The 27,632-nt window shown below is 36.4% G+C and overlaps 1 protein-coding gene across 6 annotated transcripts; it reads right to left on the minus strand.

Annotated features, from left to right (window-relative positions):
* Nucleotides 1-488: 488 nt before the first annotated feature.
* Nucleotides 489-27,632, minus strand: LOC113111938 (phytanoyl-CoA hydroxylase-interacting protein-like). Of its 6 annotated transcripts, XM_026277203.1 has the most exons (6): nt 6,220-6,468; nt 6,078-6,129; nt 3,720-3,916; nt 3,410-3,584; nt 3,043-3,160; nt 489-1,233 (listed from the first exon to the last, which is right to left on the minus strand). In XM_026277203.1, the coding sequence occupies exons 3-6, from the start codon at nt 3,882-3,884 to the stop codon at nt 696-698; spliced, it is 996 nt and encodes a 331-aa protein (XP_026132988.1). In that variant the 5' UTR covers nt 3,885-3,916; nt 6,078-6,129; nt 6,220-6,468; the 3' UTR covers nt 489-695. The 6 variants fall into 6 exon arrangements, with proteins under 6 accessions (XP_026132988.1, XP_026132986.1, XP_026132990.1 ...); XM_026277201.1 differs by lacking the exons at nt 6,078-6,129; nt 6,220-6,468 and adding an exon at nt 27,341-27,632; XM_026277205.1 differs by lacking the exons at nt 6,078-6,129; nt 6,220-6,468 and adding an exon at nt 8,432-8,578.

Genomic DNA, 27,632 nt, shown 5'->3' on the forward strand with positions numbered 1-27,632 from the left:
TATATATATATATATATATATATATATATATATTATTTATTTATTTATTTTTTTCATCACCAAAGTCCTGTATTGTGCACTTCTGATCCTGTCCATTTTCTATTCATCAGTTAAAAAATAAATATTTTTCTATCTACACATCATATCACATTGATTATATGCTAAATCACAGTATACTGGATGGGTTGGAATAGATAGCATGAAACACTGCTGAAGAACAGTTATGGAAGTGCTAATGTCAACGTTTCCAAAAATGTTTGCAATCATGCTACAGATATGTCCAATCACGTTTTTTGAGAGACCTCACTTGATATCCTCACATTCATAATGCCTCATAAGAACGGCTGCCTCGATTCACAGATTTGAGTGACTTGATGAGCATTTAGTGTTACATTTGTGTAAACTTTGGTTACAATTCTGCATTCTAACAGGAAGGTCTGATAGCCAATAGGATTAAAGAAGCAGTTTGATTGAGCACAAAAATAGGAGCACAACATAGCTAACCCAAACCCTGGGTCAAGATCCATAAGCTAGTAAACAAAACAAAAAAAAAGCTATGAGACACATGCTGCGGAGGAGCCTTACAGACACCAGAAGGAATGATGGATAAGTTCGATAATGGGTAAGGAGGACGGCGAAAGGAGAAGGCGATTTTCTGTGCTGTTCAAGGCAGCTGGAGGGTTCAGGTTCTTAGGTTAGCGTCCCACGCTGATGTTGCAGGTCTTGCAGCTGGGATCCTTCTTGGCGTTGACTGTGGACAGGCTCATGAGCTGGTGGCCGCTGATCTCAGCTACCGTGCCCAGGCTCAGATCCACGGGGTCGGTGTAGATGACCTCCAGGATAAGGTCCTGTGCGTGGTGGAACACCAGCTGGCCATCTTCTTCTTCCGAGCACGTCATGAAGCGGTTGTTGGCGAGATCCAGTGCTGGCAGGCGCAGCTTGCAGAACTCATCTCCAGACGAGCCCTTCGGCGCGATCACCAGAATGACGTAGTGATAGGCCGTGTACATGCAGTAGAAGTCAGCGAAATACAGGTTTGTCTTGGGGCTGAAGAGCTCCTCGGCTGGCAGCTGGAAGCGGTAACGGCCGTATGGCGAGTCCTGTGGGGGTTTGCCCGTGTTGAACTCGGTGTTGCAGCTGAAGAAGATGCCCTCGAGTTTCCCGCTGATGGGCGAACCGTGGCTACCGCTGTTGTCCTTCACTGATGGCAACATCTTGTTGTTTTGGGCCTCCCTGCAACAAGAGAATTCACTGTAAATGACAAATGACTTCATGGAGGTGATGTTCAGTGGCGCTAAAAGAAATGAGATTTAATGCACTCCATTTTTTCCTGACTTATGCACTTAATTTCACTGCCAGTGACGAACCTACTTAAATCAGTACAGTGTGTAGTAGATGGAGAACGCATTACAGCTAATTCGGAAACTGGAAAAGTAACGGCAAAGCTATATAATGGTTTAAAAAAAAACACAATTCTCAAGGACCATTGAGAATCATTGAACATGTAGTGTCATATAGGTTCATGACTATAGGGTGAGATAATATTTGTTTAGGAGAAAGATATTTTTAACAATCAATGGAATGTAGTTTCCATCAGAATAAGAAAATTTTGACTTTTTATCTCACAAATCTGACATAATATCTCACAATTTTTATCTATTTATTTTAGTTGTTTTGCTTTAATTTCTCACAGTTCAGACTTACTTTCAAAATTGAATGTTTATAGGAATTCTTAATTTCTCACAGTTCAGAATTTATACATAGCAATTTTTTGGCAAAAGAAGTCAAAATAATAAAGATGTTAAATCAAAATAAATCAGAAATGCAAGTAATATACAAACTATACAATCACAATAATATATATATATATATATATATATATATATATATATATATATATATATATATATATATATATTTATTCTGTAAATACATTTATTATTTATTGATTTATTCTGTAAACAAGAAAAAAAACAGCCTTTATGTAATTTAGCATTATTAATTGTCTTCTTATTAATTCTAAGTCTGATCAGAAACCCTTTTCCTTTTTACCATCACATCAGGGTTAGGCCTGATCTTTGTTGTTAATGTGGTAGATAAAACTGAAATGATATAAACAGGTTGAAACGCATGATTTATCATCCAGATATCTAATCAAGTCTGGGTGGAATTAATCCTTGAGTTTGCATGGGGCAAGTACAACGACATTAGGCTTTTACTCACTGATGTGAAACCGAATTTAATTACTTTTGAATAAAGCAAGACAATGAATATTGTAAAACTCAGTGAAGTAAGATGAAGTGGTATATTTAGATACATAAACTAGAGCCATATTAAAAAAATGTTGATTTCTGAAGGGAAATGAATGCCCCCTCCCCCCTTCACTACTTTAGACTCCAGTGAGCCTTTTCAGATGGATTTCATTTGATTCCACAGTGCCTCTTACATTTAAAATCATATTCACTTTATACTTAGAGAAAACTCATTATAGATGTATTATATCGCCTTAGATGCATTAAATTCAGCACCATAAATGGTCTTTCCTGCTATAAAGACTGACTTAATGGCTGTTTTCATCGAATTATGCTATACAGGACCGTATTAGTTGAAGACATTTAAATCACAGGGATAAATAAAAGTACATTCAAAATTAGAAAGATAATTTGCAATAGAGAGAACATTTTAATAAAACAACAAAACCTTTCAGGGATTTTCTAATAGGAAGAAAATAAATATTCATATGAACTGAAAATGGTCATCACTTACAGTACATACCCTCATGTTGTACTATATCTATGTGACTTACCTCTGTGAAACACAAAGGGATTTTGACATTTTTGAAGGGGACTGTTCTGATACCAGACATGCTTCTTTTTGAAATTTACAGACTTAAGCCGCATTTATTAAATGGAAAAGAACATCAGGGAAGTTCTTCAGAATTTTACCTGTTGTGTTCCACAGAAGAAAGCTGTCATAGAGGTTTGGAAATAAAGCTGACTGTTCCTTTAATAATTTAGTGTTGGTTTCCCTGTAGAAACTTACCTTGTGTGGTCAAAGTACTCTTTGTGTTGGTTTCGATAAAAGACAGAGAACCGCAGCATTCTGCCGGCAATGACCTCGGCTTTCTCCAGTAACTGTGTGAGATGAACAGTGGAATAATCTGTAGATACAAACAAACAAACGAAATAAATAAAAGTATTGGATGGAGTCAATATGTGCCAATAATGGCCTAAATGGGTTCATGGAGGTCATATCAACAATATTTTAGAGCAGGGATTCCCAATATTTGAGTCACACTAAGCTAAATCATAATTACCAAATTTTTATTATAACATTTGATATATTTTATACTTTTCCCCATTTTGGAAATCCTGTGTTCAAATATTTCAAGCATGAATGTGCATCTCACCGGCTGTACAGAATTCAATGATCTCGCTCCATTCAGAGACGGCGTAGTCTCCATCACCCTGTTTGGACGCGGTCTGTACGGCCACAGTGTATTCAGTGCGTGGACTCAGGAACCAGTGTCCTCGCACTGTCATGGGCAAAGGAACAGCTTTCGCTACCAGTTTAGTGGGGACGTCCTAGCATAGACAGATAATAAATTAGATTAGACGGTCATGTTCCTGCAGTTCAATCTCTGCAAACACGTTACTGAAGGTCGGGTCAGATCAGGATGTGTAAGAATGAGTGAATATAGAGCTGCTGTGTACACACACCTTGTGTTTGAACTTGTTGGCATTCTTGTTTTCTTTCTTGTTGAGGTCGATGAAGTAGTGCGTGATGCGTTCCTTGGACCTGGAGTCCATATCCCAGAAGATCTTAAAGGAGTCGCATGTGATGTTGCTTATTTTGATGTTCTGGGGAACAGGAAGTTCCTCCATCTCGGCAATGCCGCTGTCCAGGGACTTGTTTCCTGAAAGACACACAGAGAACAATATTTGAAGAGATTCTTCAAGGAAGCTTTTGTCAACATAAAACCGTCTTTCAGAAGATAAACACATTTAGAATGTAGTCTTTCTCTTCTGAGTAAACAAATTAAAACATGAATGACTCATCATGCACTCAGGGGTGTGTCCAAATTTTTGTCCAATCAAATGCTCTCTAGAATGAGAATGTCCCACCACAGATACCACATTCCTCTGGCTAGGAATAGCAAGTAGCAAGTCATAGTTCAAGTTTGATATTATTCTGACACATTATTTTCCCCAGTGCGGCACAGCACTTTTACACTTTTTTGAAGCTTAATCTGATAAAATATTAATAATATAATTAATAATGTATGTTTTACTGTATACGCTTATTATTATTATTATTATTTTTTTTTTACATAAGATATACTTAGATATAAGAAGGATTTTTTTAATAATTTACGCACGTGTTTTTGTGCGCACGTTCGTTTTCAAAATGATCTTAGAACAACGGTTTATAGCAACAACATTTTATAAATGAGGCCCCATCTGTCTCTGACACCTTAAAGTTAAGTAATGAGCCTCACTAATCAGTTATTGTGGAGTTTTTGTTTGTGTAATGATTTAGTTTAATCATCAACTGCTCGATTTGCGCTTTAATTTAGTGGACTTCCAGAATACAAATGGCATATTGCACTACAAATTGCAATTACCGTCTTTTCATGTGTGGCTTTTTATCTTGTAATCAGCACACTACACAATCAGACCCACCTCAAGCATTTCTCTTTTAGCTCTGAAATAAATCAGAAGACAACACAATCATCCTTGAGACCTGTAGAAGGTCGAATCAGCAAAACAGCTTGCAGCCCTAAATCAAAACTAGCACACAGCATAACAACATCACGATCTCTAGCCTCTTCTGTCCAGAGATGGGAAAAATACTTACAATTTCATGAATTCCTGCATATTAAAAAGCAAAATGACTATACAATATTCTTTCTTTGGTTTTTTATTATTTCCCCAGTGCTGCAAGGTAAAAGGTAACATTTCACTGCAAGTCATTTTTTATTTTTATTTTTCATAACTATAAACTATATTAACTATATTATATATAAGGGATGTATCAATTGAATCAAATGGTGAAATCAAAATCATGAATCAAAATGAATCGTGAGCTGAGAGAATCGTTACATCCCTACTAGATAAACATTTCATTCTTCACTCAAGTTTTCTGTATGAAAAAAATCGGACTAATATTTCAGATATTTGAAAAAGATATTTAAGGTAAAAATGCAATTATACAATGAATGTGTAAATAAACACAATTAACACTCAGAGTGGAGTGTTGTTCTCAAAGGCTGCTATTTTTTATTTGATTTCTATGCTGTAAAAAAATAAATAATAAATGATAATAATAATAATCTCACTGCCCATCTAAAATGCTCAGAAGTTGACCTGACAACAATAATTTCACATTCTTACAGATAGCATATTCTGTACTTTGACATCATTAGAGGCACAATATTTCTGATGCAAAAGATTTGCTTCAAAACATTAAATGACATTAAATTAACTTTCAATTTATTAAAATTTTCTGTTTCATAATTTTCAACATCTGATATACAGAGAACTTAATTTCCGGCATTATGTTGTAATTTTACCTATAGTTTTGTATCCCACATTTTGCATTGAACCCTGTTAATATTTGATTGTCCTTGGAAGAATAAAAGCATCTTTTAAAAGTGTCACAGAAAGGACAAATTGTGACATCTTTGGGACATTCTACAGCATGGTAAAAACTCTTATTCAGCATTCATTAAGGTCAACCACGGTTATTTTAAGATAAAACTATCAAATAAATATATTTAGATAGAAATGTAAGATATTTGTATGTGAAATATAAGTTTGTCAATAGCAACAGTTGTTTCCAAGCTATCCACAAAAACTGAAAGATAAATTTCAGCAACAAAGTTGCAAAAATTGCTTGAAAATCAACTCAGCAATAAAGTTTGTCCTCCCAAATTTGACCATCACCATTTTTTTCATAAGGTTAAGCACATTCTTTCACTGACTGTTTGTTCAAAATAATACCTACAACTTTCTCTAAACATGTGTCTGGTATACTGGACATTTGGCGTGAGGAGACTTAGCTATTCAAACACAAACCCCAAACTCTCTCGGTCCTGGCGCCAGGGTGGCCAGTCCATTCACTCCAGCTCTATAGGGAGACACGAATGAATGAACTTAAAATAAAGAGAGCAAGAAAAAGCCAGAGACTGCCTGCGGGATTTCTATGCAGACACATTACCTGCCCGGCCAGCTAAAACTGGTGCGTAAACACGCCGGAGAATGAGAGATGAAGGCAGTCGAGTCAGAGCTGGAGAAGCACCATAAGGGAGACGTCCTCACGTGTCTCTTCAGATGGAGCGTTATAGATGAGCGAGCTCCTCTCAACCACCAGAGAGAGGCTGAATGAATGATTCATAGGCAGCCCCTTACTGTAGCTCCCAGCGCTGAAACCAGCTCTTGTTTTATCTTTCGCCTGCACTGTGAGTTCTCAGAATAAAGACTCAGGATAACAAGAGATCGCCTACGTTAGGGAGGAGCGCTCTGACACCCAGGACTGTCTCACTGGCACACTATTATCTCAGCTGAGAATTACTTCTGGAACACTTTGTTACTTTCAACTACATAATAAAGAACTTGTTACACGGTAGTTCCATCTCACAAGTGTTTCTTATTCACAACCAAAAGGGTCTGAGAGACAAGAGAATAAGGAAGTCTACGCGTTTAGTGTAATTATTGTTGGTTTGTGCAGTTTTCTGTATCAAGTAGCTGTGAAATGTTAAAAGTAGAGCAGCACAGGTTAAAAAAACTTAATATGACATTTAAAAAATGTGGCAAGTATCCTTCAAACGTTCTGTTCATCAAAGGGTCCCCAACAGTTTATTTTCATCCAAATTTAGTCATACTTTATGCTATTTAACCAGTTATTTGTATTTGTCAGTGCCACTGGCTTTTTCTTTAGCTCTAACTGAAAGGCCAGTCTCCTCTTTAATGTTATAGAAAAACAGGTGTTTGTGTGAGAGAGTGTGTGCGTGTGTGGGTGTTTGTGTGTGTGTGTGTGTGTGTGTGTGTGTATGTGTGTGTGAAAATAGTTAAAAGAAACTTTAAGCGACCATTCACAAATAATTCTACCTCTGATTTAACCTTGTTATGAGGCTTTTAAAGTACCAAGAAGCAGTGTTGCATATAAAAACGCCATCAATAACGTTTATCCAACAACATTACTGCAAGGACACCGTTGTGGCATGTTGTAACTCAAATTAGACCTAAAAAGCCTTAAGAGGATCAAAATGCCAAACTGCTCACAATTTAGATTCTCCATGGGGTGGGAAGTGAGTAATCTCAGGCTTAATGGACAAAAAGCCATGACTACACCACATCTTTCTGAGCATGCCAAAAACTCACAGATGGCATAAAATACCAGTCCCAAGTTTGCACACACATTCTAATTCTTTAATATTACTATTTTGAATAGTAGCATAATATTATATAGAAATAATATGTATTCATATTATTATTGTATTAATAAATTAGTCATACATATTGAATAACAGTGCAGTAATAGTAATTAATAATATAAGCATTCATATAATTATCAATAAAATTAATAAAAAATAATAAAAAATATATATATTAAATTTGTATAAAAAGTAAGCATTTAAGCATAAACAGTTATACCAAAAGATTTTAAAGAAACAAGTTCAAGTTTCTCCAAATGTTTGACTGGTAATGTATATGTTTACAGCAGTTATAACAGCACAAAGGCACGCAATAGTGAATGAGAAATCAAGCAGCACTAATGACTTGTCATCAAGAGTCATCATCAAAGATCCGGAAACACAGTCATGCACAGGAAACCCAGTTTAGAAAAGCCTCCGTGCTATACACCAGGAATGCAAAACCCTTCTAATTTTGTCTTTTCTCCTTGTAAGGACATTTGAATGGGGTGATATGAAGGCATGGGGAGAGCCTCCATCTTCCACAAAGAGTGCTGCTGAAATCTCCATCCATGATTAGATGTTATGTCACTTCCTACTCTATCAGTCTTAGACATATATCCTTTATCTGTCTTTCCATTATTATTGCATCAGTAACATCCTCTTCTGGCTGCAGTGGCTCTAAAATAAACTGCCCTCTCCTTTCGAAGATAGCATCAGCAATTCATTACCACAAAGAACTCAATAATCCATTTCTGAAAAAAGCAATAGTAGAAAATATGCCGAGGACGAAGCATTGAAGTGTTATGCTTTCATTAACACAGACTCGTTATTTATTAGTCACTAGGTCATAGCATCTGTTTCACTACTGAGCACACATACTCACTCTGGCTTTCATCCGCTCTCCGCATCCGGTTCCAGGTAATCTTCGTTCACAACAGACTAGACAATCAACTGGTGATGCAAAAGCCTGAGCCTGCAGGAGATTATATCAGAAACAGCTACAGCTACACCTACCAGCCAGACGAACACTGTCCTTTCATGGACTCCTTTCCGAAAGGAGCAGCAGATGTAATGCCGTAGCTAAAGCTAGTGGACATAGTCTCCTGTCCAGACCCAGCGTGCTGACCTGTCTCCAGTGCACCCTGTCCCTAAAGCCCACGCTATTGGCTTAGAGCAGCTTTAGTGTTTGTTTTACAAGCCTAGAACACTCCCACAGGAGGAGCCCGTATTATGTCATCAGCTGGATTCGGTGACTGACCGCGGGTCAGCGCTGGACTGAAATTTCAGAGCGAGGGAGGGAGGTAGAGAGAGAGAGAGAGCTGAGTTGTCTCTGAGTTGGGTAATCTGGTCACCCATTCCCGTTAGGAAAGGGGGAAATATCCTTTGAAGTTTTGCATCCCTCCCCTTCACAATAACGTTTGCGTTGTCTGTCATATTTCCAGAAGATGACATCATTCTTATAACGGATGTCAGTGTATTAGAGATTATTTCCTACTGTGGCAATTGGAAAGAAGAATCCGCCTGCATTCTGGGAACGTGACACTGACATTTTTACAGTAAGTGTTAGACATTCCACAAAGATTTCATACTTTCTGACACTTCCAGTAATAAAGAGAGGAAAAAAGTTTGTCAAGACTATCTGCCTGGATGAATGTTTGAAGTCTCATGATGAAGTTAGATTGCATGGGCATATTGAAGAGATTAAAGATACATAGACATTGCTGGTTGCTTATGGTTCTAGGTGAAGAGAAAGAAGACAGTAAGATAGATAGATGGATGGATGGATGGATGAATGGATAGATAGTTGTGTTTTAATCAGACCCATTGCCACAGGTGTATAAAATCAAACACCTAGCCATGCAGTCTACAATTACAAACATTTACAGTATGAAAAATAGTTTGCTCTGAAGAGCTCAGTGAAGTCAAGTGTGGTATTGTGATAGGATGCCACCTTTCTAATAAGTCAGTCTGTGAAATTTCATCCCTGCTATATATTCCACAGTCAACTGCTGTTATAGGAAAGTGGAAGAGTCTAGGGTCACAGAGAGCTAAGGGGTGCATGGTGCATAAAACGCTCTGCTGATTCCAGAGCTGGAGAGTTTAGAACTTCCACTGGCTTTAATATCAGCACAATTCAGCACTGGGTGTAGCTTCATGGAATAGGTTTCCACAGCCAAGCAGTTGCATGCATTCCTCACATCACCAAGTACAATATCAAGCATCGTATGGAGTGGTTTAAAGCACACTGACACTGGACTCTGGAACAGTGGAAACCCATTCTGTGGAGTGATGAATTACAGTTCTCTGTTTCGCAGTCTGATGAGCGAGTCTTAGTATGGCAGATGCCAGGGAGACGTTGCCTGACTGCATTATGCCAACTGTAAAGTTTGGTGGTGGAGGGTTAATGGTATATATTACTGTTTTGCAGGGTGTTGGGCCAGGCCCTTTACATCCAGTGTAGGGAAACTGTAATGCTTCTGCATACCAAGACATTTTGGACAACAGGGACTTTTGCACCAAGTAGTTCTAGGAACTAGCCAGGGGTGTGTTTCCGAAAAGCAACTTTGGTCGCAAGTTACATTGTCACCAGTAGATTTCAATGGAACTAACTACCATAGTTAGCTGACGATGCTTTTGGGAAATGCACCCCGGCATGGTGGTTCATTTGATGACTTGCAGTGTTACATATCATCGAGGCTGAGAAAAGAACACAATGCTGCAGACAACAGGTAGCTAAAAGCTATTATAGCTGTTTTCCATATTTGTGGAGTAAACATTTTTACATGGATTTTTAAAAATTAGTTAGTAGATGTTTCATGTGCATTTGGCCAATCAGGATACACTTACGCCACTGGTACAACTGTTGTCCTATAGAACTGTTTAAGTCCCTACTCTGAAGTAGGAGCTAATTTAGTTCCCCCAAATGGAGTTCCTAAAGCTAAATACGTTCTTAGTTCTTGTGGTGCGAATACTCCAAAAAGCGGGAAACTTCAGCCAGTAGTTTTAGGAACTATGAAATGGTTCCTCCAGTGTGAAAGCCTCTGCTATGCTTTCATCTTTGTGGGAACAGTTTGGGGTAGGCCACTTTCTATTCCATCATTACAGTGCCCCAGTGCACAAAACTAGGTCCATAAAGTCATGGTTTGAAGAGTTTGGTGTGGAAGAAATTGATTGGCCCTGACCTCAACCCCATTGAACACCTTTGGGATGGAGACCAATGATTTTACATCTATGGCAGTGGTTCTGTTGTTATAAAAGGGGATGTTGTTTGATGCTGGCTGTATGTATTTGTAATGTTGTAATCTGTTGATGTTTGTTTGTTTAGATCACTTAAGAGTTGCCACAGATACAGTACAAAAATAATTTACGAAAGGACAATAAAATTAAAATATGTACTTAGAATGCGATTTCATTAAAGTCCCTGTTATTGGTCTGGTGTTCCAATACTTTTGTCCATACTTTGTAGATGGAAAGATAGGGACCCTACCCCTCGCAAAATAAGACCTCACAATGACGACATCGATTGGCATCCTCACATGACCAGACAACAATGGACAGAGAGAACGCATGAGACCGCAGACAATGGGCATCTTCATATTCAACATTCTCTGGTGGGCCACTCCATGAGCCCCACAACACCCTCATTGAGCTGAAAAAGACCCTCAGCAGCTGAGGAAAGAGAGGGACTGCTTTGTTGCATTCATCCTAATGAATAATAAACGGGAAACATGATGCAGGAACAGAGCCTTTCATGAAACACTTGTGGATGAAATACATGGCCAGAGTTAAACGGCATCACTATCACCCTCAAACAAATACATATGGATTGACATGTCATGAGCAGCATTTTTAATTGGGTGATTCATGTGGTGCTGGATATTGCTAGAGGAAAGTCTGTTATTGGTGAATCATAAAACATGCAAAACGAAATCTATGACTACAGGATAACACAATAGACTGGCTGAACCTGGCCATCTGTCTGACTAGTCATGAATACAAATAACTGACACTGGGAATTTACCATAATATCCCATGGTTTATGAAATGCCGTGGCCTCATGGGTAATGTCTTAAAGCTAAGGCCACCGCTTCACTTTAATAAATCACACACAGAGCTCTTCCCCTCAACCCAGTGGCTGTTCATGTTTATATAACCTCTCCTCCTTCAATTCCCGCTAAAGATGCAAGGATGATGGAGTTTAATATCTCCAGGGTGCGGGTATTACTGGACCACTCTTGTGTCTGAGGCAGCGCATTAAAGTTTCATCAGTCCTTGGTCCCAAGACTATAAATAGACCAGCATTTCGTTCTTTAATGTGTTGAATCAGAGAGGACCGATGCTGCAGAGAAGAGATCCTCCAAGCTGTCTTACAGTGCAAATTAAATGACACATTGTTCGTTTTGGCCAAGGAAGTGTTGACAGGGGCGCTGACACGAAAACAGTGATGGAGAAATAAAAGTGCTAATTGTGCAGTGGAAGGCATCGCAGTGTAAATTAAAAATCAGCTGCTAAAACCCAAACCTCTGCACTGCATCAAGAACTCAGAGGAATGTTTAATTGCTCACAGTTTTCTCGTTCACAGCTCATAAATCTTAATGACGTCTTTCAGTGATATGTCAAGTAAAAACATTGTCTTTAAACATCTTTTTCCTAAAATTGCTAGAAATAATATATATATAAATACTGGATTAAATTACACGTAAAGTCTAGTAAATACATTTGTAAGGTTACAATGGATTTACAGTATGTTCCAAAAAAAAAACAAAAAAAAAAAAACAACAACAACTGTTTTTTTGAATTTGGTATAATCAAAGAATCATGAGAAACATTGATGTTTTTTGAGCATCAAATCAGCATATTAGAATGATTTTAAATATATTAGAAAATTATTTAAATAGTAATACTGTTTCACAATATGAGTGTTTTAATCAAGTAAATGCAACTTTGCATAAATAAATAAGTAGGAAAAGCAGCTCATTAATTCATAACAACCAAGACCACTTTAACAACTGCAAAGCAACATGCTAAAACAGTTGTTTTAAATTTCCAATATTCATGGCAACTTTAACTTTATTTCATGATTTTATATGACTTTGTTTGACCTTGCAGTTGTTTTATCATTCTTATAATGGTTTGAGGGGCTCAGCTGGTATCTTGAGACACAGTAAGACACCCTGACCTCAGGCAAGCAGAAACTGTACAGACAGCACCAAATGCAGCCCGTCTACCCTTGAGTTTAATGCATGAAGGCACATTTTCTCAAAGCTGTCAAGAATCAAAGGATCTTAAGCAATGGTAATTAAGGAAAAGGCTTAATGATGCACAGCTTGGAATGCTCCTGAAGATTATTACCACTGTACTGGTCTCAGAGGAAATGGAGCATTTTGTTAGAATGGCTAATTACTTCTGTGCCTTTAGACCAAAGCTAAAGCATCATCAGAATGACGACAAGCAATAAATGTGTGGACACATCCATTTTCACAGAGCTGTTTTTATGTTTGATGAGGCCACTGAATCATAAATAACTCTTGTAGGATATTGTGTCTCTGCTGTGAAGTTTTCTGATGGAATCATCGGTCAGTGTTTCAGGATATTTATGGGAATGTCACGTTTATAGAACAACATCAGATCTTGGACTAATGCTTTACCAATATGCCATATCAAATAGACTGTAAAAATACTTTTAGTGTTATTTTGAAAGAAATATTTGTTTTATATCAATTGAATTTGTTTACAGCTTAGTCTTCACTCTTCACTAAAGTGCATTGAAATGAGGTAACCACTTTGATTTGACTTAAAGCTAAAATGTGGCATTTTGGTGCTACTAACATCCAAGTAAAGGAGGATTACTTTGAAAATGGATGTCTTTACAGGTATAAAGTACTTCTTAGTAACCTAATCAAAGCACCACAATATGAAAGTAATGGAATTTAACTACTTTTGGATTTCTTCAAGGTCACATATGAAAATAAAGTCAATTAAAAAAGCATGTTAATCAAAAATAGTTAGATTTATTTTGGATTTTATGCAAAATATAAAATATTTGATGCAAAATGTAAAATATTTTGGAAAATGCCACTGAAGAACGCTGCTAATGCACTGCTAATATGAAACCAGAATTCTTACACCGAATAAATATTTCTCCAACACAAAAATGCAGAATAGAAATTAGCTTTTTATAAATGAACTAATATACTAAGAACAAATGCGCTGAATTATTAACATTAAACAATGCTAAAAAATATTGTTCTGTAGGTGTTGTAAGTTTTATAGGTAATTCAAAATGACCTGGCACACTCACACAAACGGAAACATGTGCATCGATGATGATCTTGAGCAAAATAATTTAGCGAGAGGCATGACATTTCTCATTAGCGAGGTAATAACGGCACTGTTCTTGAAGCAGATGAATGTACAGTTTTGCTATTAGTACAGACGCTGCTGTTGAACACTACCAAGAGTTGCACAGACAAATTTACACATGTTTAATCTCTCTCTCTTTCTCTCTCTCTATTTTTCCCACTCTCTAATAACTGCATTAGTCTGACACTTTGCATTGTGGCTGCATCACCACCTCTGGTATGTATTATTTTCTAATAATTCAACAGGCCATCGACAACAATTTCTTACTTAAATTAAACCATTGTAATCCTGATAGTATTGCCATGTAACTGTAATCTGATTACAAATCTGAATCTAAATGTAACTGTAATCTGATTACTTCGTTTTTTTTATGTGACTAACTATAACAAATTACAGTTACCATTTTTTTGTATCCTGATGAAGTAATGCTGTTAAATTTATTCTGTAACTGCAAAATAACAGTTGTTTTCAAACTGTTTTCCCGAACCAGTATTCATGTAAAACATATTAAATTCGGTTTGATCAAATTTAAGGTCATACAAAGTCTTAACATATCTAATTAAGTGAAAATGAAAATGAAAGTTTAAGGGTGTACTCACACTAGGCACGGTTGTCCTGACCAGAGCCCAAGCGCGATTGATAATATCATGATCAATATCATAATATGTTATAGAGATGGCAGCAAAAGTAAGCATTTTATCTCCCTCTTTTTGAATAAGTTGGAAGTAGTAAAGCATGTTTATAATGAAAAGTCGCATTATGCATTCCTGACTTAATCTTTTTCCTGACTTAATTCAAATTAAACTCTCGTAGCTTCTCTTTTGCCCACTTTTGTAGCTTCTCTTTGATCTTAAGATTAAAAACATTAACACATTTACAGATTTTGCTATTCTTATCTTCACAATATGTTTGTTGCCTTTCTTTAAACATATTTTAATGTATAAGGAAAATCAAAAAGTTGATCAACCTTTAATTTGTATGTATTAAGTTAGTAATAAACCATGTTTTAAAGTTACAGTGTATATTAGTTAGAGGGAATTTTATGTGCAAATTATTTTGAACAGTAAACCTAGAAAGCGGACTTGACAGTAAAAGGTTATTCACAAACACTGAGACATTTGCTGTTAAAGCAGCCCTGGCTTGATCTACTGTGCCGCCCCACTATGAGACCCAGTACAGGAAGAGCTCATGGCAGTGTTAGCACTGCAGGAGCATATGGTCCTCACAGCAGGTCTGTCTCATCAACCTGACACCGCTTCAGAACCTCAGAACACGACCTGTCCAAACCACAGCTCTCTAAACTCTGCTGAAAGACCTGTTATGGGTGAAATATGTTAAATGGCAGATAGAGAGATAAATTACATGCACACACACGTTTTTTTTTTTTTTAAGTCTAATTAGCACACATACCTGAAAGCTTATTTTTACCACAGAATAAAAATATTAAAAAAGGTAATTGATAGTTTTTATCTCACACTTCTCCGTTTTTCTTACAGTTGCGAGTTTGTATGTCACAGCTACAAATTATAAACTTGTAATTGCGAGAAGACATACATTTTTTTTTTATAAGAATTGCGATAACAAATCTGAATTGTGAGTTGAATCAGGGTATCTTCCGTCCATTCCAAATCCGTTTCAAATAAAAAAACAGAAAACGAAAAACTCAAGAGGATTCAAGTGAGAGAACATGAATTAAATAACGAGAAATGGAAAAATGGCTCGTTTATTCGTTATTCCATCTAGGTTAACAAACGGAAAATGAGTTTTTGACTTGATTTCTCATTTTGTCGTTTTGGGTTTAAAAAACGGCTTATGGCTTCAATATTTCATTCGCACTTGTGGGCGGAGCTGAAACGCTCCTTTCATCTGATTGGTCGGATCGCTCCGCCTTCAACTCGATCTTACATTCTTTCAGAATAAGAGTCTTATAAGAGTAGTGTCTGAAAAATCAGGGTATCTTCCGTCCATTCCAAATCCGTTTCAAATAAAAAAACAGAAAACGAAAAACTCAAGAGGATTCAAGTGAGAGAACATGAATTAAATAACGAGAAATGGAAAAATGGCTCGTTTATTCGTTATTCCATCTAGGTTAACAAACGGAAAATGAGTTTTTGACTTGATTTCTCATTTTGTCGTTTTGGGTTTAAAAAACGGCTTATGGCTTCAATATTTCATTCGCACTTGTGGGCGGAGCTGAAACGCTCCTTTCATCTGATTGGTCGGATCGCTCCGCCTTCAACTCGATCTTACATTCTTTCAGAATAAGAGTCTTATAAGAGTAGTGTCTGAAACCACCGCTCACTGTTAATTAACATAATATTTGAGTCAGATGTTGCTGAGCACATAATTCGTGCTGCTGTGACTTGCAAGTCACGCCTTTAAATTATTTCTAGGTTATAGTATTGTATGAATATTGTCCCACTGTAAATACAGTGCAAATAGTTTTGTCTCCTTGGATAAAAGTGAAGAGGAAATAAAAATCAATAATAGACTGAACAGTTCCATGATAATATGTCTGTAACATTTACCACTCTCATCTTTTAAGTCAAAAGGCACTAGGTAGGTGTGTGTGACATTAATAATTAATTGGGGAAATTACTATAGTTAAATTTATGAAATAAATTAGTAATATTAGTTTTATTACAGACAAAATTGAATGGTTTTTCTTTTAGTCTTCTTTGTTGGCCTTGAGAAAGCCAACATATATTTGAACATTATTATCATTTATTATGAGAGTATTTGACAACGACTAAAATTTTAATGTTTCACCAAATTTCCTTCTCAAAAAATCCTAGTGACTTTCATTATCTAAGCAATGAAGGTCTTACACTTAATGTCCACTAGAGGGGGAGACAGGATTCCTATTTACGTAAAATGGCAAATAAATACATTAATTTCATGTGTACTACCATGAATATGCCATATCTGTGTACACGAATAAACTTCACACTTCAAGCTGTACATAAAAACTTCCCATTCTGGCTTTTTCAACCTACCTCCAAATGTATTTTAATATATTTTTTATTCACACTGGTTTATGCATTTAATGTTTGTCCATCTAGAACTTTTATTTTTCATGAGCTGTACATTTTAAGATGTACTCAGTGTTGATAAATCACATGCACGGAATGTAAATGCTAATGTCAGGACTCTCAGTCCTCCTCTTGGATGACCAGTGTCCTGCAAAGTTTAGCTACCCCAAATAAACACACCTAAGCTAAGCAAGGTCTTCAGGATCAGTAGCAATGTCCAAGCAAGTGTGTTGGAACTGAACTCTGCAGAACATGGTTCTCCCGGTTCAGGACTGGGTTTTAAATCTATAAATGAATTTGTACAGTTGGGTGTCTGCATGCAGAGGTGTACTTCAGTAAGTACAATGTAAACTGTAATCTATAAAGACAAATCTTCAGATAAGCATTTAGGCCACTGCCTTGAGGTCTCCATCCATTGGTCAAAACAGACCTCGCACCCCACCACACTCCTGCTAGTTGTCAACATTAATTGCGGCTGGTGCCAAATAAAAATTATTATGTATCCCTTGTGCATTGTTCAAATTCACTACCCTTTCGTTATGTTCGGGATGAAAACATTCACTCAATTAAACTGCTATAAGCATTAGATAAAAAATTTTTCCCCTAATTTATTGTTGGTGGCTGTTTTTTTTTTCACTGACTTCCATTATAATTAAATTTTTGATTGCAAAGCCATGAAACAATCAGGCATTCTTGATTGTTTGTGGTTTTCCCAGTTGGGAAGAGGTAAAATTTGTTATTTTTTACAGTTGATCACTAGGTGGGACCATCAACCCTTTAGATTAGGCCTGTGCAAAAAAAAGCTTAGTTTCTGACTTGTATATAGAGTTATGTGGAGTATAACAGCAAATTATATTGTGTGTATGTGTGTAGGAGAGAGAGAGAGAGAGACTTTTGCGCACTTACCTTGATGTATTTGAGAAAATCTAAATGTACACCTCAGCTCTCAGAACTACATGGAGTAAACAAAAGTGTATTTATGCACCTGCTGCCTTTTAATGGTGGTGATAAGTATAGACTAAACAAAAACAGTACATGGATTTAAACACTTGCATGCCATCCTTCTGGTCATTTGATGGTGAAAAGAGCAGCATGCAATACGAGAAAGGGCTTGACTTGTACTGAGGTTTAGAAATGATTATGCAGCTTGACCCCTCCAGCGAGTTGCTGCTTATTTGAAGTTGGTATTGCATTTTGGTCCATAATCAATTATGTTCAAAGTCGTTTTTTTTATAAGATTTAAAGGTTTTAAACTGGCTTCACCATCAAGAAAAGACAAGTATTTCACACATAGGCCCTCCGTTCTTTTCACCATCAAAAGTCAGCAGGTGCATAAACACACTTCTTTTTTTTATTGTTTAGTCCATGTAGTTCTGAGAGCATGAGGTGCATATTTGGATTTTTTCAGATACATCAAGGTAAGTAAACAAAGGTCTCTCCCACACACTCTCTCTCTCTCTCTCTCTCTCAAACACACACACACACACACACTATAATTTGCTGTTAAACTCCATATAACTCTATATACAGGCCAGAAACTAAGCCTTTTTTTGCACAGGCCTAAAGGGTTAATGGTCCCACCTAGTGATCAACTGTAAAAATAACAAATGTTACCTCTTCCCAACAGGGAAAACCACCAACAATCAAGAGTGCATGATTATATGGTGTCATGGCTTTGCAATCAAAAAATCACGTTATAATGGAAGTCAATGGGACAAAAACAGCCACCAACAATAAATGAGGGAGAAAAAATTAAAATCTAATGCTGCACAAAACTAACAATACATCAAATTTAATCTACAGTTACTAATCTTTGACATGCCCAAGACTGTCATAAAAGGTAAAAAAAAAAAATATCCAGTCCACAATTACTTTTTATTTTGAAAATATGTCATTTTGTGTGTGTTTTTTCTTCCCAAATCAGTGACATAATTTATGAACTTGGTAATTAAAGAGTTAAAATCTTGGATTTTCTTTTTAAACATTTGGTAGTTTTGATCAGGACTGAGGTTGATTAATAGATTTATGCAAAAAAAAAAAAAATCTTTATCTGAGACATTTTTACAGCATTTTAATTTAGTGGGTGTTTTCATCCCAAACATAACAAAAGGGTAGTGAATTTCCCAACAGTATACTGTTGAGTTTTTGAAAAATTTCAAGCGTTTCCCAAAATAAGTGTCAAAATAAGATTTGTCACCAATCATTCCATTAGCTGCAACACAGAGAAAGTTGTGGCCAAAATAAGACTCAACTTTACCCCCTAGTGGACGAAAACGTCCCCAACAACGCATATGGGGTATTATGTAACAGCAAGTCATTTGTGCAAGTACATTTGACTTGCAGTTTTTCCAAAACTTAATCATTTTTATTTGGTACCAGCTACAGTAGTTAATGTTGTTTTATATTATACAGCTATCATTGAGCTAAGGTATACCCCCCTACCACCCCATCTATCATTGAAGAACCTGTGTTACACAGATATGGCATATTCATGGTAGTACACATGAAATTAATGTATTTATCTGTCATTTAAACTTACAAAAACAGAAATCCTGTCTCCCCCTCTAGTGGACCTTAAGTGTAAGACCTTCATCGCTCAGATAATGAAAGTCACTAGGATTTTTTGAGAAGGAAAAAGTCTGACCAGTTACAGCAACGAGTCAATCGAGTCTGAAGATCTGTGCTGAATTTGGTGAAACAATAAAATTTTAGTCGTTGTCAAGGCCAACAAAGAAGACTAAAAGAGAAACATCATTCAATTTTGTCTGTAATAAAACTAATAATTCTAATTTATTTAATAAATGTATCTATATTATTTTCCACAATTAATTATTAATGTCACACACACCTACCTAGTGCCATTAGACTTAAAAGATGAGAGTGGTTAATGTTACAGACATATTATCAATGAAATGTTCGGTCTATTATTGATTTTTATTTCCACTTCACTTTTATCCCAGGAGACAGAACTATTTGCACTGTATTTACAGTTGGACAATATTCATTCAATACTATAACCTAGAAATAATTTAAAGGGGTGACTTGCAAGTCGCAACAACGCGAATTATGTGTCTACATCTGGTTTCAGATATTGCTCTTGTATGACTCTTATTCTGAAAGACTGAGGAGCCCGAGTTGAAGGCGGAGCGATCCGACCAATCAGATGAAAGGAGCGTTTCAGCTCCGCCCACAAGTGCGAATGAAATATTGAAGCCATAAGCCGTTTTTTAAACCCAAAACGACAAAATGAGAAATCAAGTCAAAAACTCATTTTCCGTTTGTTAACCTAGATGGAATAACGAATAAACGAGCCATTTTTCCATTTCTCGTTATTTAATTCATGTTCTCTCACTTGAATCCTCTTGAGTTTTTCGTTTTCTGTTTTTTAATTTGAAACGGATTTGGAATGGACGGAAGATACCCTGATTGAGTTGAATGTTACAATTACCTTTTTTGTTTTTACTTCAGTGGCGGAAACAAGTTTCCATACATGTTTACTCGCAGTGGTTTTAAAGTCATCAATCTTTTTCAAGATATTGACTAAATGATCCATTCACTAATTGTATTTTTGCATAGTATGAAAAATGCAGGAAAGTGGTTTTGTTTTGCAAGTTTACTGTATATACATGCTGTGAAAGGCTGAAATGGCTGAGTCATCAATTGAGATAGTCTCCCCTTGATCAATGTCACACAAGCACTGACACAGGTCTCCTCCATACGAACATGATCTTCACAGGTTTATTTTGGTCTCTGTTGGTCAGACATTCGGTTAGCATTGCAAAACATAAAACCTTTCTGAATGGTCACTTTCAATCTAAATGTATCTTTGTTCAAGGTTAAACCTGGTATCTCTTTCTGTAGAGTAATACCTTTTATAATAGCACTGTGCTTAACTTTTAATATTATTATTATTATTATCATTATTTTTTTTTCATTACTGATCAGGCTATAAAAATCAGTATGTGTTATCTCACCTAACTGTGTATTTAAATATGAAATTACCTAAACTGTATTTCTTTTGCCAACTCCAGAATAAGTTGTATTGCCTGACCTAATTTATTTCACTAACCCCCATGGTTTGTTTTTTATAATAACATAATCATATTAAACAGTCTAGACCCCATGGGGTATTCGTTGTAATCCTTGCAATTCACTAAACCAACTTTCTTAATGACAGTACTCTACTGCACTGACTGTTAATGTTGTGAAATTTAGTCTCTGTGATACACAAAACAAAAATTTTAAACAATGTTCTAGTTGATTTAAAGCTTCAAAAAGGTAATGAAAGAACCATATGTTGTATTATAAGTTCCGGCTCTTACTGTGATATGCCCATTTTGTTCATGAGTCCTGATTTAGAACGGGTTGATCCGTTTTGGAGATCACCAAAGCCATATTTCCAATATTAACTAATCTGCTAGTCTGTTTCTAATCTGAGTCATCATGTGAATGAATATGGGATGCAAAAAGCAGGAAAAATCCATGCAATACGCAAATAATTACATACATATAGTCATGGAATCAGGATTTGTGTATTGTTAAAAACACAAATTGGTTTGTCATCTTTTGAAAGTAAGAAGAAAACACTTCCATCATCTCTTGTTGTTGACTAGTCAAACTCTGGCGCATATTGGCACACATTAATCATCATTAAACCAATCTGTCAAGAATATGGCTAATTTTTAGACACTGTAGCTGCATTTATGCATTTAAGCATTTGGCAAACGCTTTTATTCAAAACAACTTACATTACATTCAAAGAGTGCATTCTTTTTTTATTAGTTCTTGGATTTTCTGGAAATTAAACCCATGAGCTTGGCATTGCTGGCGCTGTATTGTTTGAGCTACAGGAACACTTATACAATATTTGGCTACTGTTTGTTCCATGTGTTAGTCTGCTAAACCACACTTCTCTTGTTGTTTATACATTTACACAATTCAGTCTAAATCATGTTATTTTAGTTATTGTTAGAAGATATGTTAGCTTTCTATGATAAACAATTCTGGTTCTGTCTTTGTTCACCACTTGATGTCTAATGTAAAATCTGGCTCCTGAACCAAAACCAGTCCTGAGGTACAGGGGGAATTTCAGAAAAACATGCAAACAACACACAAATTGGCAAGAATTATGCAAACCTCAACTCAGATGAGAATCTACAGATGAAAAGAGTTAAAGTTTCAGTTCAGTCTTCATCCATGAGTGAACGATAAGCTTGTCTAAGGAGCATGTAGCATGAGTAATCACATGACTGAATCACTTAATAGAGCAACAATGTGGCATGTAACTGCCATAACACTCTGGTTTTCAGAATGATAAGATGTTTAAAGCACACACATACACATACGTACATAGTGTGAAACTGTGATGCCAGTGATATAACACCACAGAGAGTGATGTGATCTGAGAAAAGCAAGCCTGGCATGGTGTTTCTTCTGGTGTGATGTTTGTGCTTGAGGTGATGGAAAAGGCTGAAGGGTATGTTGAGCTTTTATTAGAAGTGTAAAAATCATAATTTGAGTTTTGTGACTTCTGGTATAGTTCTTGTTTTGGTTTAATGACATGTTTGTATGTAGCCTTTACATTTCAGGAATTATGTTTGGAAGTCTTTGTAATTAAAACTTTTGAAAACTTTCCTATTGTTGATGACTCATTTAGCACTCAGGGTTCATCCCAATTTTTTTCCCAATCAGCTGATACCACTTGCTTCTGAATTGCAATATCATGTATCAAACCATGTTTACAGCATGTTTGTCATCCACCATCCAAAAAATAAATAAAATAATAATAATAATAATAACCTTATTTACTCAACCTTGATGTTTTTCAAGCAATTACTTACAAGATTTTTTTCTTCTGCAGACCACAATTGGGAGTTGACATCTCACAATTCTGACTTAATTTAATATAAACTCACAATTGCGAGAAAAGAAGTCAGAATTGCAAGACATAAACTTGCCATTCTGAGAAATAGGCCCTATCATACACCCGGTGCAATGCTGGAAAAAGGTGTAATTTTTTGCTAGTGTCAGCCCAACACAATTATCATTTATTTTCATGCCCTGCGCCATGTTGTTTAAATATCTAATGCATTTGCACCCATTTGTGCGCCCATGGGTGTGCTGGTCTGCAAACGAGGTGTGTTCAGTCATATTGTCGGTGTGTTGCTATTTTGGGGCAACTGAAATAGACCGTGCCATTGACCAACTAAAACCTGGTCCAACTAAAAGTCAATTGAGCAGTGTTTTTTGTTATTTAAAGAGCGGTTAGTAATATGTGCCTATAGGCGGGTCCACAACGCTTATACACTCTGCTTATTAAACACACAGAGACATGCAGCAGCACACAAACATGCCAAATATATAAAAATGAAAGGATTACAATGTAAAAGGTTATTATTGAGGAGGCTTCATAAATGTAAAAATGCCTACATGTAATAATGGATAGTCATTGCATGTATCAGAATTAGGCTTCCTCTTTGTTGCGCACAATCAGTTCCATTTCCTCTCTGGAGATGCATTAAGTCTTTGCGGTTGCAAATTCTGCTGTGTGAATAGTGAATCCGCTATGTTGCAAGCGCAACTGGCTCTTAAAGGGAATGGGAGATGAGACTCTAATGCACATTATGCCCCAAATACACTCATTACTCATTAAGAGAAAAGGGACAATCCTTTTAGACCATGTGCCAGGTGTTTTTTTTATTTTTATTATTGATTGGCAGAAACAGCCTTTGACTAATTTTAGGCTTTAACAGAAAAAATGCTAGTGTATGATCTTATATGACCAGTTCCATATTTGTCAAGTATTCTAAGGTTTTGTCTAAATTGTTTCTAAATTTTAAATTTAAATTGTATGTATTATTTATCCAAAATCCTGACAAACAGAAGATCTTTAAACATTTATTTTTTTGTGTGTGGTATGAAAAAGAAAGAAGATCATATGGCAGTAGAACAACCCCAAGGTGAATGCACAATGACATATTTTTTTGGGTGAACTATCCCTTTAAACTACAGATTATATTCTATTTAAAATATTTTTAAATCCCATTTCTGTTTTTAAGTTGCACTCGTGAAGAAATTTCATGGGTTTTTAACATCCATTCAGTTTGCTAAACTTGCTTCATTTAACTGTGTAATTTAGTTATGACATACAAAACACATATTTTTAGATTTAACCCAAAAGAGTTTACATTTAGCTAACACTCTTTGCCCCAAATCTCACTTATTCAAACAGCATTACTGTCTCTATAAGCATGTTCGGCTGAGAATAGGCTAATAATCATGAATCAACTACATTATTTATCCATTTCATGTCTGTTTTGTTGTCGTTTTGCTGTGGTATATGTGCACAGTGGACACAATTAGCAAATTGATGGCCATGTTAAATCGTTTCTTTCAGGCGGGCTTGGCAGATGGTGGCCCCAGTTTTGGAGCCAGTCCCCCCATACACAGCTGGCCAAAGCTGTATATTCAGATGGGGTGGTGAGTTAGCACTGTCAGGCTCCTATAGGCCCTCACAACAAAGGACTCCACATCTGAGGCCTGCCCCGAGGGGGAAGAAACGCCCCCTTTAATGCATGCTTATCCAGGAGGGCGGCTCGTCCATTATTTTTCTTTTCACAAATGGAAGCCTGTCCTTAGAGTATTCTGTGTTTCAGAAGCAAATGCTTGCTTTGAGTGCATCTGCAGTTTCACATTGATTATATAATGGAAATATGGACTCATTCCTCATGATTTTTAGTAAAGGATGTACTTCCCATATTAGCACCAAGCTTTAACTAGAAGATCATAGCTGGTTCCAACTCTGAAATGAACACCTGATTCATTTTCATTCACTGGAAATGGTTTGTCTTTGTGTCTCAGTGACCAAATTAACAGGGTATTGGCCAGATTTACAATGTTTGATAGATTCACATTTATTTAGTGTGCAATGCAATTTACAAAAAACTAAAAAATAATTGTAAATTTATGATGGAAATCAAAATACAGGTATAAATATTAATACAGAAAAGATTATATATTACAAATGGCACATTAGATGCATTTTAACTCATGCTGTTGTAAATAATTTTTTTTGCTGATATTCAAATGTCATTGGTTATTACTTTTTTATTATTATTATTATTTCAGTGATCATGTGGGATTATAAATATATTACAACTGAGTGAAAAAAACCTATTCAAAAAATGATGAGTATTATTCCAACCTTACTGTGAAATGGCTGAAATAACAGTATTTACTTTATGGTTTGGATGGCTTGGCTTAAGGTTAGTAACAATAAATAAATAGTAATCAGCCAAAAAAACAAAAAAACAAAAAAAAAATCTATTGTTGACCACTGATCTGAATAATGATGGGAATAATTTCCTTACTGTGGTTCCCAGTGTCTATTGTGGTTATAACCATGATACTTTGACCCTTGGAAATTGATAGTCCTTAGATCCTTGGTAAGCCTTAGAAATCTTTTCCAATTAAATTATTGAAATTTTTTGAAAAAAGTTCACTTAATAGCTTTATAAAACTGGTTTATTATTCTTATGAACTCTGGCAAAGATGTCCATTATTACGCCAGCACAAATGGAGAGGGGTGGTGAGTATGGCACACTGAGAAGTATAAAACTCAGAGGACAGATGGGTCAGAACAGAACGTACCCATTGTGACTCAGTCATGTTCATCATTTCTTCATCATGTTCCATCTTGGCCCACATCTGTGCAAATTATTATCCAAGTTCCATTAACCAATCAGATTATATGATTCTGTCCATGTTAACATGTCTAGTGCAAACAAAAGCATCTAAGTGATATCTGTTTTAATAGACTGCAATAGGAATGAACAAAGTATTTATGAAAAGCTTGTCTTTTTCTTTGACTGTCCATAAGAACATTAAAACAATAGAATCGAAAATCAATAGAGTTGTGTGTCTACACCCATTATATCACTCAAAGGACTGTGACAGCGTTGATGCTACACTGCATGGACCGTGTCAATAAGAACGTTCTCTCTTTGTTTATATCTTTCTATGTCTTGTGACAGCTCGGCTGAAGGGACTTCGAGTTCCTCTGCACAGTGCTGGTATAGAATATAAAACAGAGCTCTACGGGAATTTTGTTCAGCTCACACAAAACATGTTCTTAAGCGCTGACATACTGATGATAAACATATACACAGAAATCTACACAGCTATTCCTCTGCATATTCTGATTGGCCTCACCTCTTGTTAATTACAATAGTTATGATTAATAGTGGTTGACTTATTATGGGTTTCAGTGGCAAGACTGTGATACATTTTAAAAGAGCTGAAGGGTGGCAATATTTCAAATACGTACATAAAATTTCTGATTTTTTTAAAATTAACATTTACTCAAAATTCACTAAACAGCAGTTGAAACCAAAAAACTATAAGTCACTAGTAAACAGTGAATCTGACACACATATGTCAGTTAAAGAAGTTATCTAAATATTCTGCCATTATGATACAGAAAAAAAAAAAAAAAACACCAGTCAGGCAAACGGCTATTGTTCTTTATGCTTTGTATTTTTAATATTATACTCCTAAACTGCTTTTTAAGGGCAGAACCTGGCAAGGAAGCTTTCTCTGGAAAGTCATTGACTAAGTATGCCTAGAAACGCACGCACTGGGATACACCCATGTAAATCCTGTACATAACCATTAATCATGAATGTAACAGATACACAGTACGCGCATAAGACAATGGGCAATACAGTGTCACCCAGATGAATCAGCATTTTCAGAGATTGGCTCAACTAAACATTATGCTGTTTCATTATGATGTGAGCGAGTGAGAGAATTGGTCACTGGTCCTATAGCCTCAGATGCATGTAGCTGCAATCCGGCATTGTTTCAGAATTGTGCGCGCGTAATGACCGTGTCCATGGTGCTGAATGTTCCGCGAGCATTCATATTGAAACAAGCATTCAAGTGCATGGAATATTAATGCATCTATTTATGTGACCCAAAGGGAAATAATAAATGGCGCCCAAGTGTGCATACATGCGACTTAAAAGCATTTAGTCGACATGGAACTATGTGATTTATTCATGAAAACGTCGCTCGTTTTTATGAAACATTGCACGTGAGTCTTATGGTGGTGCATGGATTATAATAACCTTTAGTTGTATAGAAAGCTCAAATTCAATGTTTCTGAAGAAAAATAACTTAGTAACCTCACGCGCAAATCTATTCCATGCACTTTCATGCGCGAAACTGCTATTCACGTGAGTTGCCTGACTGCTTCTGCGTGCATTAAAAATATATTTCCAAGTGAAAGCTCCAATGCAATGACACCAAACCAGCTGCAGCTAAATGAGAGATTTGCTGAGCAACCCCAACCTATAGTATGCATCAGGGTCTTTAGAAGCATGCGCCTTCAGTGCATTTGCATTTTGTATTTTGCATGCATTTAAATTTTTCCCCGTCTTAAAATCTCAAACGCAATGGCATTGCTCCTTCAATCCATTTCTCCTTTCTGAGGACAAATGGATAATTTAACAAAAGCAACACTTCTTACCTTCTCTCTCACAAAGCTGGATGGCGTCCAGACTGAGATTCTTTATCATGTCCTCACACGGGCTCGTGGGGCTGCTGACACTATGTCCCACGCGTGGAACCTCCATCATTGAGCCTCTAAATGAACGATATTCCGGTAGTGAGAGTGACTGCAGTACTGCAGGACAGATCTTTACTCCGTGCTCTCTCTGTCTCCCGCGGGTTTCCACAGTGTGCTGCTGATGAGAGCCACGTCAGCACATCGTCACGGCAGCTCCATCAGAGCTGATCTCTCCTGCGACGTGCACGGTCAA

Source organism: Carassius auratus, chromosome 12 (genome assembly GCF_003368295.1).
Source record: "Carassius auratus strain Wakin chromosome 12, ASM336829v1, whole genome shotgun sequence".
Taxonomy (NCBI): Eukaryota; Metazoa; Chordata; class Actinopteri; order Cypriniformes; family Cyprinidae; genus Carassius; species Carassius auratus.